Raw genomic sequence first — 18,911 nt, 5'->3', positions numbered from 1 at the left:
CTGTCTGTATTTATTTTTTAAAAGTGGACAAATACAGAAAATTGTGCTTCTTATGAATGACACTCCGTGTTGTCCTTCATGAATTCCAGACCAACTCCTAAGCAGATAGACACCATGAGGTTTTAAAAACAGGATGAGATTCCCTTAAATACAGGCATATCCTAACATCTATTTGTATATAATGCTAATAGTTACCTGTTAGTGTAGTGTTCTATTTGGCTGATTAATTAGCTAAAATGAGACAGGCATCAAAGTATGAATGCATGTACTCAGTTAAATTAGTGTGGAAATATGCCATTTTATGACTCCATTTATTCTCAAAACATAAAATAAATATGGATAAAAACCTATAAATAGCCCATCAATAAATATGGATAAATATAGACGGAAATGTTGAAAAGATAAATACCATAAAACTGGAAACTCTAGTTATGATGCAACAAATGTCTCTATAAACTGTCTTCAGCTCGATTGATATAAATAGATATTGCTAGGTTAGACAAACAACTAAGGCATACAAAAGCTTTAGAAGATTTACCACAAATATGTGTGTTACAACTTGAGTATAATACAATCCTAAGTAACAGAGCAAAAAAAATGATTGATGTGACCAATGCAAGTAAAGCTTGTAATAAGAATAAGGCAGGAAAACCATTAGCAGACTATCCTAATTATACAAAATCTAAGGGCCTGATTTAGATATTGGTGGACGGTTCACTGTGTCATAATGGCGACGGATATCCCATCCAGACCAATTCTAAACCCAATAGAATATAATGGGATTTAGCTTTAGGCGGATGGGATACCCATCACAGCTGTGACAGACTAAAGCATCCGCCAATAAATAAATTAGACCCTGAGTCTCCTATCTCAGCAATAAGAAACTCAGGAGATAGGGTTGTTTTGACTACACAAGATATTCTTGAAACTTTTAAATCTTTTTATGAAGAATTATATAACTCTAAAGAACTGACTATAAATAATTACTTAGAGGCATGTAATCTTCTACATCTTTCCCAAGAGGGTGCTCTTATTCTTAACAATCCTATTAGCAAAGAGAAAGCTATTGCTGCTATTCATTCTCTAAAAATTGGGAAGTCTCTGGGCCCAGACAGCTGTACTGCTAAATTTACAAAAAAGTTTGTAGCTAAAGTGACTGATCCTCTACTTGCTGTATTTCACCAATTTGCTTCTTTGGTTGCAATAGTTGTTTCGGAAGCTGAAGCTACAATTGCTGTCATGCCAAAAGAAGGAAAAGATAATCTAAATGTTAATAACTATAGACCGATCTCTGTAATAAATCTTGATTGTAAGGTATATGCTAAGATTATGGCTAGTAGATTGGAGTTGGTTATATTACAGTTAATTGGTACATCACAAACTGGCTTCTTAAAGGGTAGGATTTCCTCGGACAATATTAGGATACTTTGTCATGTATTAGAAAAAGCCAAACTATCACATACGCCGACAATTGCTATGCCCTTAGAGGCAGATGAGGCCTTTGATAAGTTTCTTGGCCTTTTCTAAAAGTGATTTTACATAGATAGCAATTGTTAGAAGAGTTTATACGAATGGTTTGGCCTTATACTCTAATTCAATCATGAAAATTAAAGTTAATGGTCATCTATCAAAAGCATTTTCACTTTCCCAGAGCCCTCTACAGGGTTGCACTCTATCTCCTCTTCTTTTACTTTTGGCTATCGAACCTTTAATTGCATCCTTTAGAGATAAACTTAACATATATGGTATCTCTTTCAATCAGGAAGACAAGTCATGGTAGTATATGCCAATGATGTGTTGTTGTTCATGGAGAATGCTCCTCAATCTCTCCCCGTCATTATGATGGAGAGTGAGAGATACTTCATAGTTGCAGGGTATATTTTGGAAAAGAGGTAATATAGAAATCTTCCCCTTCAATGTTCATTGTACTTCTGAATTAATGGTAATCTAGGCTTAAAATGGCAGTCAGATACTATCAAATATTTGTGAATTTGGTTTGGTAAGGATCTCAAACAGACTGTGGCTGGCTATTAATAAAAAACTCTTTAAAAAATCAGAGAACTCCTTAATATATGGTCCCCTAAGCATATTACCTGGTGGGGACAAGTCAACACTATCAAAATGATGATAGCCCCCTTAATTAATTTTATAGCTAGCATGCTTCAGATTTTCCTTCAGACCTCCTCCTATAAGTTGGGGGATTTGCTATTTCCGAGTTTCCTTGGAAAAGCAAAAGAGCAGGAATAGCTATGTCTGCGCCAAAATCAAACAAATCTCTTGGTGGTATCAATATCCCTGATTATCCATGTTACCAATTGGCCTTTCTTATTATTCAGGGCTTTTGGTGGTTTTCTGATAACAGGAGTTGTCCTCCGCCATGGCTATCCAAACAAAAAGATTGTCGTTAAGCCCCTTGCTATTAGTGCCACACTTTCTACAAATAATCTAGGTAGGCTTCTTTAGTACACTTTAAATCCATTATATTAAACACAGTTAAGGCTTTACTTCAATTTGATAGACTCTTGAACATTGGATGGTGAGCTACACTATGGCCACTTTGTGGTATAATCACAAAATTAAACAATATGACAAATCTTTATTTTGGAAATTATAGACAATGAAATAAATTACTCTTTTGAGGAGTGGTGGAATGTGTTGTGCTTTGCCTGAGAAGCAGACAATGTTCTATATGTTAAATTACATGGTGCTTCAGCTCCAGACCTATATGGGACACCGCTGATGCTTATTAACAAAAGGTTAAACCCCAAGTGATCTCCTGCTTTTACACTTTTCCTTTTTTGGTTTGCCCCTTTAAATGTGTTTGGTGTGTTGGGGGGGGGGTGAAGTCCCCTGCCTCGCAGGGGTAATGCTTATGGTAGATCAGTAGTTCTCAACCTGTGGTCTGGGGACCTCTAGGGGTCTGCAAAGCATCCTTAGCGGGTCCGCGACAGCTAAGAAAATAAATAATATTAACTGATTAGGTCTCCAGCTTTCAGAAATGACTCAGCGGGGGTGGGTCCCTGGATTCCAATAATGATTCAGTGTGGGTCCCCGGGTTCCAGTAATAATAAAGTGGGGGTCCACAGAAGTTAAAAGGTAGGGAACCACTGTTCTAAATAATTTAGACTGGGCACAGCCTGTATTTCCTTTCTGTTTTCTCTATTAATTTCCCCCCCTATCACATTAGAGGCTTTCTTTTTCTTTTTCCATCTGTCTTTTCTTTTCTTTCCTACCATGACATACTCTATAAAGGTCTGCCTGACTGCTTGACATTACGGAACCACTATCATATTGCGTTTGTTTGTATTTATTTCCGTTTCAATTATTACACCTGCTGTGCACCTCTTTAATTTGGTGCTTGTTGATTATATTTCAGTCTATGACTCTTAGTATGCTTTTTTTATATCTGATATTTTTACAGATTAAATGTTACTTGTGTCTCTAATGTCGTGGCTTGTTTTCTTGAAATATAATAAAAAGTTCTGAAAGCAAATAAAGGTCTGTGACCGAACTTGGTGGCAAAACAAAAAATTGCCTTGATCCCCTTTGCAAATTGCTGCAATCTAATATTTTTCAAATCCCCTCCTTCCAAATTAATTAAATGCAGTGACTTTAATAAAGTCCGCCCCACCAATAAAATGTGACTTAGATTTCAAGTTCCTTGGTCCACAAGTGTGCAAAAGTATGAAGATTTTATTTCAGAAACCTTGTGGAATCCAATTTGACAAAGACAATTAGGTCACAAAAATAAGAATGAGCTTTTCTGCAAATGTTTTTTTCATTAGACATTCCAACCCATATCTGCACATTTTTACAGGTGATAAACGTTTTGACTTTTTATCAAGTAAAGTACACAGAGTTTTACCTGTATCAAACTTTTGGAGCGAAACATACATTTCCCATACTCTTACAGGCCCATACGTTGCCATCCGCCAGCCAGTTTCTGCCAGCCTTGGTAGTTACTTTGCTTTTATCAATCTAAACTTGCATGGGTGAACACTGGTTAGATCAGAACACCCTTCTGCTGGTCTCATATTTTTTAGTTCTCAGGAGCAACTAATGGTTCTCCCCTGACATTGTGGTGTGGAGTGCTCTTATTGGACTCCTCATCTCGTTCCCCATCGTGCACAGCTTGAACAGGCGTGGAGCACATATTTTGCCAGGACCTGCTGTGGAGGGGGGCATCACTTTCTGTAAACTCAGCCAAAACTCCAAACCTAGTAATACTTTGTCAGAGTCCTCACTCATGTTTTATATAGTTTAACACTATCTGTCACCGGTTGATGTCTGCTCACCATGTTTGGGAAGAAGGCCCGGGCTTTCTTAAGCTCTAAGGAGAACAGCACAGGAATATTGATGATGTCTTGCTCAGTGAGACCCAGCTCTTTTTTAAGGATATTCCGGTTCCAGTTAATGCAGGACTGTGAAAAAAGACAAAACAAGAAATATTTCATATATTCTGCCTAACGAAATGAAAATCTAGCAAATGCCGCAGCAGCGTAAAATTAAAAGTTACCAGCATACAAATAGCACATCTCTCTCAAGTATCTCATATCACCTGGACACAGTTCTGCTCTTACCTGGTCATTAGGGTACATATGTTTACTGTGCAGGCATAGATTTCTACCGAGCATCCAGCAGCTACATCATGGGAGTAGTCATGTGACCTTGGCAACGGCCAGTCAAATTGATTGGGCATGGATCAATGTTATCTACTAGGCATGATGCAGTCTTATGTTCTGAAGTAGACTGTTGCTACAGTGAAATATGATGCAAAGAAAAAATATGTTCTATCAGTTTCACAGTGAAACAGAAAAACCCTTTGTGAAAGAATGTTTTCTTAAAAGAGTTGAGCATAAAGTTTTTATTTCCTTCATGCCATAAGTGATTTATAAAACACTCCCATCCTTCATGGCAGCAGGTATCCATTGTGCAGTTAAGTATATACCCATGAAGGTTAATATTTATTTGGAGTTTTATAAAGTGGTGACTCGACCCAATTGGTGTCATATAAGCATTATTTCTAGAGCCTGGGCCATTCCTATTTTTTGTGGTCACAAAATTAGTTTGTCCATTCGGCCTGCGTGACAACAAACAAGGCGGTAGGGAACCTATAGCCTGGCAGTGAATACATGGCTAGCAATATCATGGACACGGAGAAACTTCAGGATCTACTTAAAAACAGTGTAGGGAGCAGCCATGCCCCATGGGTATGACTCACTTGCATAGGCTGGTTACTGGATAGCTGTTTATCAGCTGGCCATGGGGCAGACATATCACCCGGGCATGGGGCAGTCAGTCCGCAAGGGCGCGGGGGAAGACTTGCAGTGCATTTATTAGCTGACAAAAAGCTTTTATTATTATGTGCAAAAGTTAAAATTTAAATAAAACATATGTTAAATGACGAATTTGTAGTAGGTAATCGTACTTAAATGTTACAGGCCTGCTAATAAATAAAAGTCCTGATTTAAATTAGCCTAAATGCCAATGACACATTAACTGGAAAATGATGAATTGACACTAAAAAGCCATTTCCCCACATTGAATAGCTGTTTGTGCAAATAGTTTTTCCTTTCATTATAAATGAATTTTTCCAGAAGCTTTCTGATAGCTAGTGAGTAGGCGTTTGTTATGTATTAGACAACTGATAGTGAGTTCTTACCGAAATAAGAGGAGATAAACGAATGAATGATTCATTGTAAGAACTATGTGGACCGCAAAATGTTAGTGCTGTAACTTTTCAAGGACTTATGTCTGAAAGCCTATTATGCTTTGATGAGAAAATCGGGACTTTGCTCTTTCTCAGACATTTGCTGAATTTCTATTGGAGGATCCAAGAGAAGCATGAAATTAATGTTTCAACATAGAATATTGTGTGTTTATATTAGTGCGTGTTCGGATTCCTTCCCCAACACTGTGACTGAAAACTCACCTTTGAGTTTTATATGCCTCATGAGAGGCTGCCTTACTTAAATTTTACTGAATTGTCTGCTGATCTCTTTGCACAGAGACTACTTTCTCTCTCTCATCAGAACTCTTCATTGGGTTTCTGAGCTGCCACTTTTTCTCTCATTATTTTAGCTTATTTAGGATAGGGAATTTCATTTATGAACACCTTTGCTGTCTTATTACCATATTGACTGTTTCTAATGAACATTTTGTTCTATTTTATAATCAAGTATCGATTGATGGATTATATTAATTGAAAGCTGTTGATTAATATCTAATGAATAAACAGATGAAAGACTAATAAGAAGTGAAAATAAAACCCTTCCCTTTAATTCACACTAGCTCTCGTTACTGACTGAAATAAAGTCTCTAATGGTTTATTGTTGTGTAGATGTTTTTTTCCTCATTCCTCTTTGTCGAAGAACAAAGATCCATAAGACCAATGGTGGTGGTTATTTAATGAGTATACTCAAAGATTGAGATATGGAAAACCCAGGTCCCTCAAAAGCAATATTACCTAGTCATTGAACTGTCATACAAACTGGGCAATGCTTATATATCGTGGTGGCTCTGCCACAGTCAGATTGCTGTGTTCAATATTAGCTCTATCAGAGACCTACATTTGAGACCAACAGGGAAACGGGAATATTAGCAAAAGAAAGAACCAGAGAATTTGTTGATTAACTGCTTGCCTTGTACTGTGGAGAACTTGGCAAATCAGGGATGACAGAGAAAAAAAGGCCTGTTGCAGTTCTTCCCAAAAGTCAGAGGAGATCTAGGGTAAAGTTTGGGAAGGACACCTGCAGTGGATGCTGTCACATCATGCTAGTATGCAGCTAGTTTGGTGTCACACAATTCAATAATCAGAAACAAAGATGACTAATTGCAACAACGGCTTTCAGTGGGAGCACATCATCTGGATGTGAGCAAAGGTAAATCAAGGGGGTCACATAAGATCTGTAATGCTACTGTAAAGATAGAAAAGGGAGAAAGGGGTTGGACTGTGGTCCATGATGATATTCAAAAATTGCTTTTCCAAAGTGTCCTAGAGATGCCCATCACATCTTAAAAAAGCGTATGCATTACTCACATACACACATCTGTGATTGGGTGATGTATTAGGCCACCCTAAGATACTCATGATCAAATTAAGCCCTGTGACCCCAGTCCTAATTGCCGGAGAGCCCTAGCAGACAGCTGTGTAGGGCCAAGCTACTCATCTCAGCTTCAATGTTTTAGAGTTTGGTCAAGTATACCTAGCAGAACACTAGCTATTTGAGCTGCATAGACTTGGTCAGTGAGTAAAAAGTCAGGAAGTCTGCATCTTGTAAGAAAAAAAGGAATTAACCTGACCACACCAGCTTTCCCCACTTGTGGTTGCTTCACATGCTTCTGAGAAGTACTCTTAAAACAATACTTGGATCTGGCTAACAGTGACACTGTTTTGTAAAAGTGTTGTGATTGATAAACAGAGTCTTGATTCAGTTAATACATGAATATAGAATGTAAAACACACCAGGCATAGAACGTTTTCACTTTTCCACCCCAAAATGCAGTTACCTTTGTTGATGGTTCACAGAGGTAGAAGGATGCAAAGAGCCTAAGCCCAGAATGAGTGGATCTGATTTTACTTTGAGAATGAAACTTGATTAAAGTGATTGGCCCTAAAATGCATTTATGGGAAACAAAGTGAGAGGCTGTGTCATTTCCAAGCATTGAAATGGCTGGCGCAAGTAATACTCACATTGACTTGCTGCTCCCTACCTGCACATAATGGCACTCTACCCGCAACTTCTCATCACATAAGATGTTATCTATGGTTCTCTGTGGAGCCTTCAGACCTAAGACCAAAAAATAATAATAATTAATTTACTATAGCAGTGGAATCTCTTATAAAGCACGACAAAGTGCCATCTATATTGTTATTAAAAATATACTTTTTAGTTTTGAAAGAAACATTTGAAAAAAACTGCATAAAGTAATCTGCACAACCACTTCCTTTAAAAAATAATAATATAGTTAAGTTAGGTTACATATTTACACAGTGAAATACATGACAAAGGTATTAATTAGATTAGACAAGATCTTTTGCATGTGTTTGTTATGTTAATAATAGGAAAACAAACACCCAGGTGAGCTTGAGCCTATATATCACACTACGACACCGCTCAGCAGCATCCGGGACAAACAGGATGACGAAGTATATGTGTTATATTTATGCAAATGCGCTGTGTTCATGGAATATGCAAAGTAATTCCGTGTTAATAATCGCGCCTACAAAACAATTCTGTGACCCTTCAGGTCCCCTGAAAGAAATTTGAGCACCCAGTGTCCATCAATAAAGAGTCATCAGGGACACACTTCCTTCCTTGTAGCAGTTCACTTATGTTATTGATAATGTATTTAACAAACAAAAATATATGAAAGAAAGCTCTAGTGATAATTTCCAAAATGAAGAAGTCCAGTGTTAAAGGCCATCTCTTTCGATACATGGGAGCTGATGTTTGGGTTTCTGTAATGCCGGGACTAATTACTTCTGACCATAAGCAGCTCAAGGGATGGCTAATGACCTGACAGAAATAGTTTTTAAGGTTGCAGGTTTGATTTAAGGCTGGGCTCATTCAGACTTTTATTTTTTAAAGATTGATAAAAGCAAGTGCCATTCAAGTAGGTGATAAACAACAAATAGCAAATGAGTAAAAGGAATTTATTTCTGTGCAGATTACCAATATTTTAACTCTTAAAATACAAGTGCTTTATTTGGTGTACAAAGTCAAAGGGTCTCTCGAAAGAGTAGGTAGAATTACACAAAACTATAAAAAAGATGAGGTGATATAAAATATAGGAATTCATAAAAGAACTGTCAAAAGCCAAGAAATCTGAGTTCATTGCACTACGGGAAGTAGTGTTAGCTTTTTAGAGTCAAACAGGTGGGAGGGAGCCAGTAGAGATAGCTATGGGTGTTAAGTAGCCATCAATACAAGCACTCGAGCGGAGACAAAACACTACATCCATCCAATGACTGAGAGACGAATGTTCATGTGGGGTGAACCAAGACTTCATAGATACAGACTTAAGCCAATAGTTGAAAGAAGCAGATCCAAAGCCCACTCTTTGTATATTGTTAGCAACAGGTCTGTTTGACAGATGTGCTGTCAAAACCAGATGGATTCAATGAAGTGAATAGTAAAATATACATTGACATAAATAGGAACAGTTTAGATATATTATTCAGGTGACGTGCTGAATGAGAACGTCTAATGTCTTTTCATTTTTAATCAATCAGGTTCAGTCATTTTTTGTTTGAGCATAAGCATTTGACCTGGTGTACACTTAAGTATACTTATACTGTGGGTTAAAGCAATTTCATTTGTTGGTTTCAGTGTCCTTTAAAATGTCTTGCTCACTAGCGGTCAGTTTTGCCTTTTTCTCCTTCCTTTTTCTGTTTCAGAGCAGAGACCAACTACTGTATTGTTCCATTTTGTTTTCTTTATCTTTTGCTGTGATTGAATATTTTTGACATTTCTTCGGTGCTCCCCTTTCACTGTGAGTGTTTAGGCTGGTAGCTGCCTGCATTTTATTGCAGCATTCCATTCCTCCCAACTCCTCTCATGTATCTGACATGTGTTTTGGCCTTATTCCAGTGCTGTCCTCGTTTTCAAACAAACACCCAGTCATTTAGTTCACTGCTCACGAAAGCCACAGTATACCCTTGTAGGAAGTTGGCTCTGTATGCACTATTTCAAAGTAAGGAAGAGTATGCACAGAGTCCAAGGGTTCCCCTTAGACGTAAGATAGTGGCAAAAAGAGATAATACTAATGCTCTATTTTGTGGTAGTGTGGTCGAGCAGTAGGCTTATCAAAGGAGTAGTGTTAAGCATTTGTTGTACATACACAAGCAATAAATGAGGAACACACACTCAGAGACAATTCCAGGCCAATAGGTTTTTGTATAGAAAAATATATTTTCTTAGTTTATTTTAAGAACCACAGGTTCAAATTTTACATGTAATACTTCAACTGAAAGGTATTGCAGGTAGGTACTTTAGGAACTTTGAATAATCAAACTAGCATACACAGTTTTCAAATAAATCACATATAGCTATTTTAAAACTAGACACTGCAATTTTCACAGTTCCTAGGGGGAGTAAGAGTTTGTTAGTTCTTGCAGGTAAGTAAACCACCTACGGGGTTCAAGTTTGGGTCCAAGGTAGCCCACCGTTGGGGGTTCAGAGCAACCCCAAAGTTACCACACCAGTTGACTGACATGAAGTTGGTACCTCTGTCAGACACCACCTCCTTAGGAAAACCTACTCTGGTAAAAATACCAATGAGGGCCTTGGCTACTGCAGGGGCAGTAGTCGACCTAAGGGGAATAGCTTCAGGGTATCTAGTAGCATGATCCACTACTACTAGTATGTCCATGTTCCCTGAGGCTGTGGGAGGTTCAAGTGGACCCACTATGTGCACTCCCACTCTTTCAAAGGGGACCCCCACCACTGGAAGTGGAATGAGGGGGGCCTTTGGGTGTCCACCTGTCTTACCACTGGCTTGACAGGTGGTACAGGAGACACAAAACTCCTTGACTTTCTGGGACATGTTGGGCCAGTAGAAGTGGTTGACTAGTCTCTCCCACGTCTTGGTTTGTCCCAAATGCCCAGCAAGAGGAATGTCATGGGCTAAGGACAGTATGAACTCCCTAAACTCCTGAGGCACTACCACTCTCCTAGTGGCACCAGATTTGGGATCTCTTGCCTCAGTGCAAAGGGGTCCATCTCCCCAATAGACCCTATGTGTTCCAGTTTTCATGCCATTGGACTCTTCAGCAGCTTGCTGCCTAAGACCTTCAAGACAGGGACAGGTTTCTTGCCCCTTACACAACTGCTCCCTTGAGGGTCAACCTGATAAGGCTCTAACTCTAGAGGCCCAGTTCCCTCAGAAGGCAGAACTTATTCCTGAGAAGAGAGGTTCTCTTTTTGTTGTTGTGTTGCAGCTGGTTTCCCAGTTGCCTTTCCTTTTCTCTTGGTAGGCTGGGCCCTTTTTCCAGGCTCCAGCTCTACTTTTTCACCCTGAGCCTTGCACTGTGCCCTTGTCTTGACACACACCAGTTCAGGGATACCCAGCATGGCTGCATGGGTTTTCAGTTCTACCTCAGCCCATGCTGGGGACTCCAGGTCATTTCCAAGCAAACAGTCTACTGGGATATTGGAGGAGACCACCACCTGTTTTAGGCCATTGACCCATCACCACTCTAAAGTTACCATAGCCATGGGATGTACTTTAGTCGGATTGTCAGCGTTGGTGACTGGATAAGTTTGTCCAGCCAGGTATTGACCAGGGGAAACCAGTTTCTCTGTCACCATGGTGACACTGGCACCTGTATCCCTCAGGCCTTCTACACTTGTCCCATTAATTAAGAGCGGCTGCCTGTATTTTTGCATATTAGGAGGCCAGGCAGCCAGTGTGGCTAAATCCACCCCACCCTCAGAGACTAATGTAGCTTCAGTGTGACACCTGATTTGCTCTGGGCACACTGTTGATCCCACTTGGAGACTAGCCATTCCAGTGTTAACTGGAGTGGAGTTAGAAGTGGTACTTTTCTTGGGACGGGCCTTGTCGCCAGTTTGGTGTCCAGGCTGATTACAGCTACGACACCAGGCCTTTTTGGGATCAAAGTTTTTTACCCTTGTACCCAAAATTGTTTTGTGAAGAGGCTCTGGGCCCACCCTCCTGTGCAGGTTTTTGGGGGCCTGTAGAAGACTCTTTACTATTTTTGGTGTTGGATGTCTCAACACTCTTCCTCTGGGGAGGCTTTGTGACCCCTTTCTTTTGGTCACCCCCTGTGGAAGTCTTGGTCACCCTAGTCTTGACCCAATGGTCCACCTTCTTTCCCAATTCTTGGGGAGAAATTGGTCCTAGGTCTACCAGATGCTGATGCAGTTTATCATTTGAACAATTACTTAATAGGTGTTCTTTCACAAATAAATTGTACAGCCCATCATAATCATTTACACCACTGCCTTGAATCCAACCATCCAGTGTTTTCACTGAGTAGTCCACAAAATCAACCCAGGTCTGGCTCAAGGTATTTTGAGCCCCCCTGAATCTAATTCTATACTCCTCAGTGGAGACTCTAAAGCCCTCAATCAGGGTACCCTTCATGAGGTCATAAGATTCTGCATCTTTTCCAGAGGGTGTGAGGAGTCTATCCCTACACTTTCCAGTGAACATTTCCCAAAGGAGAGCACCCCAGTGAGATCTGCTTACTTTTCTGGTTGCACAAGCCCTCTCAAAAGCTGTGAACCATTTGTTGATGTCATCACCATCTTCATATTTAGTTACAATCCCTTTTGGGATTTTCAACATGTCAGGAGAATCTCTGACCCTATTTATGTTTCTGCCACCATGGATGGGACCAAAACCCATCTCTTGTCTTTCCCTTTCTATGGCTAGGAGCTGTCTCTCCAAAGCCAATCTTTTGGCCATCCTGGCTAACAGGAGGTCCTCTTCACTGAGGCTATCCTCAGTGATTTCAGAGGTGCTGGCCGCTCCTGTGAGGGAAGCAGCATCTCTGACTGTCACAGTTGGAATCAGGGATTGAGGGTCCCTGATCACCCTAATTAGGACTGGCAGGGGGGAATTCTCCTCCAAGTCACTATCATCATCCTCTGGGTTGTCATCCTCAGAGGGGTTGGCTTTTTCAAACTCTGCCAAAAGCTCCTGGAGCTGTTGTTTGGAGGGTCTTAAGCCAACTGTGATTTTCTTTATTTAGCAGAGAGACCTTAGCTCCCTAATCGTAAGATGGAGGTAAGGTGTGAGGTCGAGTTCCACCACATTCTCATCTGCACCAGGCATTATGTTTCTAAAAGTTGGAATACTTTTTAAGAATCTAAAACTAGTTCTAGAACCTAATTCAAACTTTCACAAAACCTTTAAACTCTAAAATAAATGCTAACAGGGACTAACACAAGGCCCTAGGAGGACTTTTACAAATTTAGAAAAACAGCTCAAATTGCAAAAATCAGTTTCTAATGACAATTTTTGGAATTTGTTGTGTGATCAGGTATTGGCTGAGTAGTCCAGCAAATGCAAAGTCTTGTACCCCACCGCTGATCCACCAATATAGGAAGCTGGCTCTGTATGCACTATTTCAAAGTAAGGAATAGTATGCACAGAGTCCAAGGGTTCCCCTTAGAGGTAAGATAGTGGCAAAAAGAGATAATAATAATGCTCTATTTTGTGGTAGTGTGGTCGAGCAGTAGGCTTATCTAAGGAGTAGTGTTAAGCATTTGTTGTACATACACAAGCAATAAATGAGGAACACACACTCAGAGACAATTCCAGGCCAATAGGTTTTTGTATAGAAAAATATATTTTCTTAGTTTATTTTAAGAACCACAGGTTCAAATTTTACATGTAATACTTCAACTGAAAGGTATTGCAGGTAGGTACTTTAGGAACTTTGAATAATCAAAATAGCATACACAGTTTTCAAATAAATCACATATAGCTATTTTAAAACTAGACACTGCAATTTTTACAGTTCCTAGGGGGAGTAAGAGTTTGTTAGTTCTTGCAGGTAAGTAAATCACCTACGGGGTTCAAGTTTGGGTCCAAGGTAGCCCACCGTTGGGGGTTCAGAGCAACCCCAAAGTTACCACACCAGCAGCTCAGGGCCAATCAGGTGCAGAGGTCAAAGAGGTGCCCAAAACGCATAGGCTTCAACGGAGAAGGGGGTGCCCCGGTTCCAGTCTGCCAGCAGGTAAGTACCCGCGCCTTCGGAGGGCAGACCAGGGGGGTTTTGTAGGGCACCGGGGGGGGACACAAGTCAGCACAGAAAGTACACCCTCAGCAGCACGGGGCGGTCGGGTGCAGTGTGCAAACACGCGTCGGGTTTCCAATGTAAATCAATGGGAGACCAAGGGGTCTCTTCAGCGATGCAGGCAGGCAAGGGGGGGCTCCTCGAGGTAGCCACCACCTGGGCAAGGGAGAGGGCCTCCTGGGGGTCACTCCTGCACTGGAGTTTCGATCTTTCAGGTCCTGGGGGCTGCGGGTGCAGAGTCTTTACCAGGCTTCGGGATCTGGGAGTCAGGCAGTCGCGGTCAGGGGGAGCCTCGGGATTCCCTCTGCAGGCGTCGCTGTGGGGGCTCAGAGGGGACAGCTCTGGCTACTCATGGTCTCGCAGTCGCCGGGGAGTGCTCCCTGAAGTGTTGTTTCTCCACCAGTCGAGCCGGGGGCGTCGGGTGCAGAGTAGCAAGTCTCACGCTTCCGGCGGGAAACGCAGTTGTTTTAAAGTTGCTCCTTTGAAACAAAGTTGCAGTCTTGGATGAACAGAGCCGCTGTCCTCAGGAGTTTCTTGGTCCTTCTAGAGCAGGGCAGTCCTCTGAGGATTCAGAGGTCGCTGGCCCCTGGGGAGAGCGTCGCTGGAGCAGTGTCTTTAGAAGTGGGGAGACAGGCCGGTAGAGCTGGGGCCAAAGCAGTTGGTGTCTCCGTCTTCTCTGCAGGGTTTTTCAGCTTAGCAGTCCTCTTCTTCTTAGGTTGCAGGAATCTGAGTTCCTAGGTTCAGGGGAGCCCCTAAATACAGAATTTAAGGGTGTGTTTAGGTCTGGGAGGGCAGTAGCCAATGGCTACTAGCCCTGAGGGTGGCTACACCCTCTTTGTGCCTCCTCCCAAGGGGAGGGGGTCACATTCCTATCCCTATTGGGGGAATCCTCCATCTGCAAGATGGAGGATTTCTAAAAGTCAGAGTCATCTCAGCTCAGGTTGCCTTAGGGGCTGTCCTGACTGGCCAGTGACTCCTCCTTGTTTTTCTCATTATCTCTTCCGGCCTTGCCGCCAAAAGTGGGGCCGTGGCCAGAGGGGGTGGGCAACTTCACTAGCTGGAATGCCCTGGGGTGCTGTAACAAAGGGGGTGAGCCTTTGAGGCTCACTGCCAGGTGTTACACTTCCTGCAAGGGGGAGGTGATAAGCATCTCCACCCAGTACAGGCTTTGTTACTAGCCACAGAGTGACAAAGGCACTCTCTCCCCATGTGGCCAGCAACATGTCTTGAGTGTGGCAGGCTGCTAAAACCAGTCAGCCTACACGGGTAGTTGGTTAAGGTTTCAGGGGGCACCTCTAAGGTGCCCTCTGGGGTGTATGTTACAATAAAATGTACACTGGCATCAGTGTGCATTTATTGTGCTGAGAAGTTTGATACCAAACATCCCAGTTTTCAGTGTAGCCATTATGGTGCTGTGGAGTTCATGTATGACAGACTCCCAGACCATATACTCTTATGGCTACCCTGCACTTACAATGTCTAAGGTTTTGCTTAGACACTGTAGGGGCACAGTGCTCATGCACTGGTGCCCTCACCTATGGTATAGTGCACCCTGCCTTAGGGCTGTAAGGCCTGCTAGAGGGGTGGCTTATCTATACTGCATAGGCAGTGTGAGGTTGGCATGGCACCCTGAGGGGAGTGCCATGTCGACTTATTCGTTTTGTCCTCACCAGCACACACAAGCTGGCAAGCAGTGTGTCTGTGCTGAGTGAGGGGTCCACAGGGTGGCATGAGATATGCTGCAGCCCTTAGAGACCTTCCCTGGAATCAGGGCCCTTGGTACCAGGGGTACCAGTTACAAGGGACTTACCTGGATGCCAGGGTGTGCCAATTGTAGAAACAAAAGTACAGGTTAGGGAACGAACACTGGTGCTGGGGCCTGGTTAGCAGGCCTCAGCACACTTTCAAATCAAAACTTAGCATCAGCAAAGGCAAAAAGTCAGGGGGTAACCATGCCAAGGAGGCATTTCCTTACACAACCCCCCCCCCCCCAAATGAGAGGATGAAACTAACCTTTCCCAAGAGAGTCTTCATTTTCTAAGGGGAAGAACCTGGAAAGGCCATCTGCATTGGCATGGGCAGTCCCAGGACTGTGTTCCACTATAAAGTCCATTCCCTGTAGGGAGATGGACCACCTCAACAGTTTTGGATTTTCACCTTTCATTTGCATCAGCCATCTGAGAGGTTTGTGGTCAGTTTGAACTACAAAGTGAGTACCAAAGAGGTATGGTCTCAGCTTCTTCAGGGACCAAACCACAGCAAAGGCCTCCCTCTCAATGGCACTCCAACGCTGCTCCCTGGGGAGTAACCTCCTGCTAATGAAAGCAACAGGCTGATCAAGGCCATCATCATTTGTTTGGGACAAAACTGCCCCTATCCCATGTTCAGAGGTATCTGTCTGCACAATGAACTGCTTGGAGTAATCTGGAGCTTTTAGAACTGGTGCTGTGCACATTGCATGTTTCAGGGTGTCAAAGGCCTGTTGGCATTCTACAGTCCAGTTTACCTTCTTGGGCATTTTCTTGGAGGTAAGTTCTGTGAGGGCTGTCACTATGGATCCATATCCCTTCACAAACCTCCTGTAGTACCCAGTCAAGCCAAAGAATGCCCTGACTTGAGTCTGGGTTTTTGGAGCTGCCCAGTCCAGAATAGTCTGGATCTTAGACTGGAGTGGCTGAACTTGGCCTCCACCTACAAGGTGTCCCAAGTAAACCACTATTCCCTGCCCTATCTGGCATTTGGATGCCTTGATAGAGAGGCCTGCTGATTGCAGGGCCTTCAAAACCTTCTTCAGGTGGACCAGGTGATCCTGCCAGTTGGAGCTAAAGACAGCAATATCGTCAATATAAGCTGCACTAAAGGACTCCAAGCCAGCAAGGACTTGATTCACCAACCTTTGGAAGGTAGCAGGGGCATTCTTTAAACCAAAGGGCATAACAGTAAACTGATAATGCCCATCAGGTGTGGAGAATGCTGTCTTTTCTTTTGCTCCAGGTGCCATTTTGATTTTCCAGTACCCTGCTGTTAAGTCAAAGGTACTTAAGAATGTGGCTGCACCTAATTTATCAATCAGTTCATCAGCCCTTGGAATGGGATGGGCATCTGTCTTGGTGACAGAATTAAGTCCTCTGTAGTCCACACAAAACCTCATCTCTCTCTTTCCATCTTCGGTGTGAGGTTTGGGGACTAAGACCACTGGGCTAGCCCAGTGGCTGTCAGAGTGCTCAATGACTCCCAATTCCAGCATCTTGTAGACTTCCACCTTGATGCTTTCCTTAACTTGGTCAGACTGTCTGAATATTTTGTTTTTGACAGGCATGCTGTCTCCTGTGTCCACATCATGTTACACAGGTGTGTCTGACCAGGGGTTAGGGAAAAAAGCTCAGCAAACTGTTGCAGGACCTTCCTGCAGTCAGATTGCTGTTGGCCAGAGAGGGTGTCTGAATAGATCACTCCATCAACTGAGCCATCTTTAGGGTTTGATGAGAGGAGATCAGGGAGAGGTTCACTCTCAGCTTCCTGGTCCTCATCTGTTACCATCAACAGATTCACATCAGCCCTGTCATGGAAGAGCTTAAGGCGGTTCACATGGATCACCCTCTTGGGGCTCCTGCTAGTGCCTAGGTCCACCAGGTAGGTGACCTGACTCTTCTTTTCTAGCACTGGGTAAGGGCCACTCCATTTGTCCTGAAGTGCCCTGGGAGCCACAGGCTCTAGAACCCAGACTTTCTGCCCCGGTTGAAATTCAACCATTGCAGCCTTTTGGTCATACCAAAACTTCTGGAGCTGTTGGCTGGCCTCAAGGTTTTTACTTGCCTTTTCCATGTACTCTGCCATCCTTGAACGTAGGCCAAGTACATAGTCCACTATGTCTTGTTTAGGCTCATGAAGAGGTCTCTCCCAGCCTTCTTTCACAAGAGCTAGTGGTCCCCTTACAGGGTGGCCAAACAGAAGTTCAAAGGGTGAGAACCCTACTCCCTTCTGAGGCACCTCTCTGTAAGCGAAAAGCAGACATGGCAAGAGGACATCCCATCTCGTTTTGAGTTTTTCAGGGAGCCCCATGATCATGCCTTTTAATGTCTTGTTGAATCTCTCAACAAGGCCATTAGTTTGTGGATGGTATGGTGTAGTGAATTTATAAGTCACTCCACACTCATTCCACATGTGTTTCAGGTATGCTGACATGAAGTTGGTACCTCTGTCAGACACCACCTCCTTAGGAAAACCTACTCTGGTAAAAATACCAATGAGGGCCTTGGCTACTGCAGGGGCAGTGGTCGACCTAAGGGGAATAGCTTCAGGGTATCTAGTAGCATGATCCACTACTACTAGTATGTACATGTTCCCTGAGGCTGTGGGAGGTTCAAGTGGACCCACTATGTCCACACCCACTCTTTCAAAGGGGACCCCCACCACTGGAAGTGGAATGAGGGGGGCCTTTGGGTGTCCACCTGTCTTACCACTGGCTTGACGGGTGGTACAGGAGACACAAAACTCCTTGACTTTCTGGGACATGTAGGGCCAGTAGAAGTGGTTGACTAGTCTCTCCCACGTCTTGGTTTGTCCCAAATGCCCAGCAAGAGGAATATCAGGGGCTAAGGTCAGTATGAACTCCCTAAACTCCTGAGGCACTACCACTCTCCTAGTGGCACCAGGTTTGGGATCTCTTGCCTCAGTGCAAAGGGATCCATCTTCCCAATAGACCCTATGTGTTCCAGTTTTCTTGCCATTGGACTCTTCAGCAGCTTGCTGCCTAAGGCCTTCAAGAGAGGGACAGGTTTCTTGCCCCTTACACAACTGCTCCCTTGAGGGTCCCCCTGGGCCTAAGAGCTCAACCTGATAAGGCTCTAACTCTAGAGGCTCAGTTCCCTCAGAAGGCAGAACTTCTTCCTGAGAAGAGAGGTTCTCTTTTTGTTGTTGTGTTGCAGCTGGTTTCCCAGTTGCCTTTCCTTTTCTCTTGGTAGGCTGGGCCCTTTTTCCAGGCTCCAGCTCTACTTTTTCACCCTGAGCCTTGCACTGTGCCCTTGTCTTGACACACACCAGTTCAGGGATACCCAGCATGGCTGCATGGGTTTTCAGCTCTACCTCAGCCCATGCTGAGGACTCCAGGTCATTTCCAAGCAAACAGACTACTGTGATA

General features: G+C 43.0%; 1 protein-coding gene across 1 annotated transcript in view; it reads right to left on the bottom strand.

Moving 5' to 3' along the window:
* The window catches only part of LOC138300898 (protein-arginine deiminase type-3-like), a 624,978-nt gene that overhangs the window by 9,310 nt on the left and 596,757 nt on the right, over positions 1–18,911 (bottom strand). The window contains exons 14-15 of the mRNA XM_069240758.1: positions 7,714–7,790; positions 4,296–4,421 (exon numbers count right to left, since the gene is read on the bottom strand). Of these exons, the coding sequence (XP_069096859.1) occupies positions 4,296–4,421; positions 7,714–7,790 (203 nt within the window). The remainder of the gene's footprint in view (positions 1–4,295; positions 4,422–7,713; positions 7,791–18,911) is intronic.

Source organism: Pleurodeles waltl, chromosome 6 (assembly GCF_031143425.1).
Source record: "Pleurodeles waltl isolate 20211129_DDA chromosome 6, aPleWal1.hap1.20221129, whole genome shotgun sequence".
Lineage (NCBI taxonomy): Eukaryota > Metazoa > Chordata > Amphibia > Caudata > Salamandridae > Pleurodeles > Pleurodeles waltl.
Note: the sequence above shows the minus strand (reverse complement) of the source record. Positions and strands in the feature narration are given on the sequence as shown.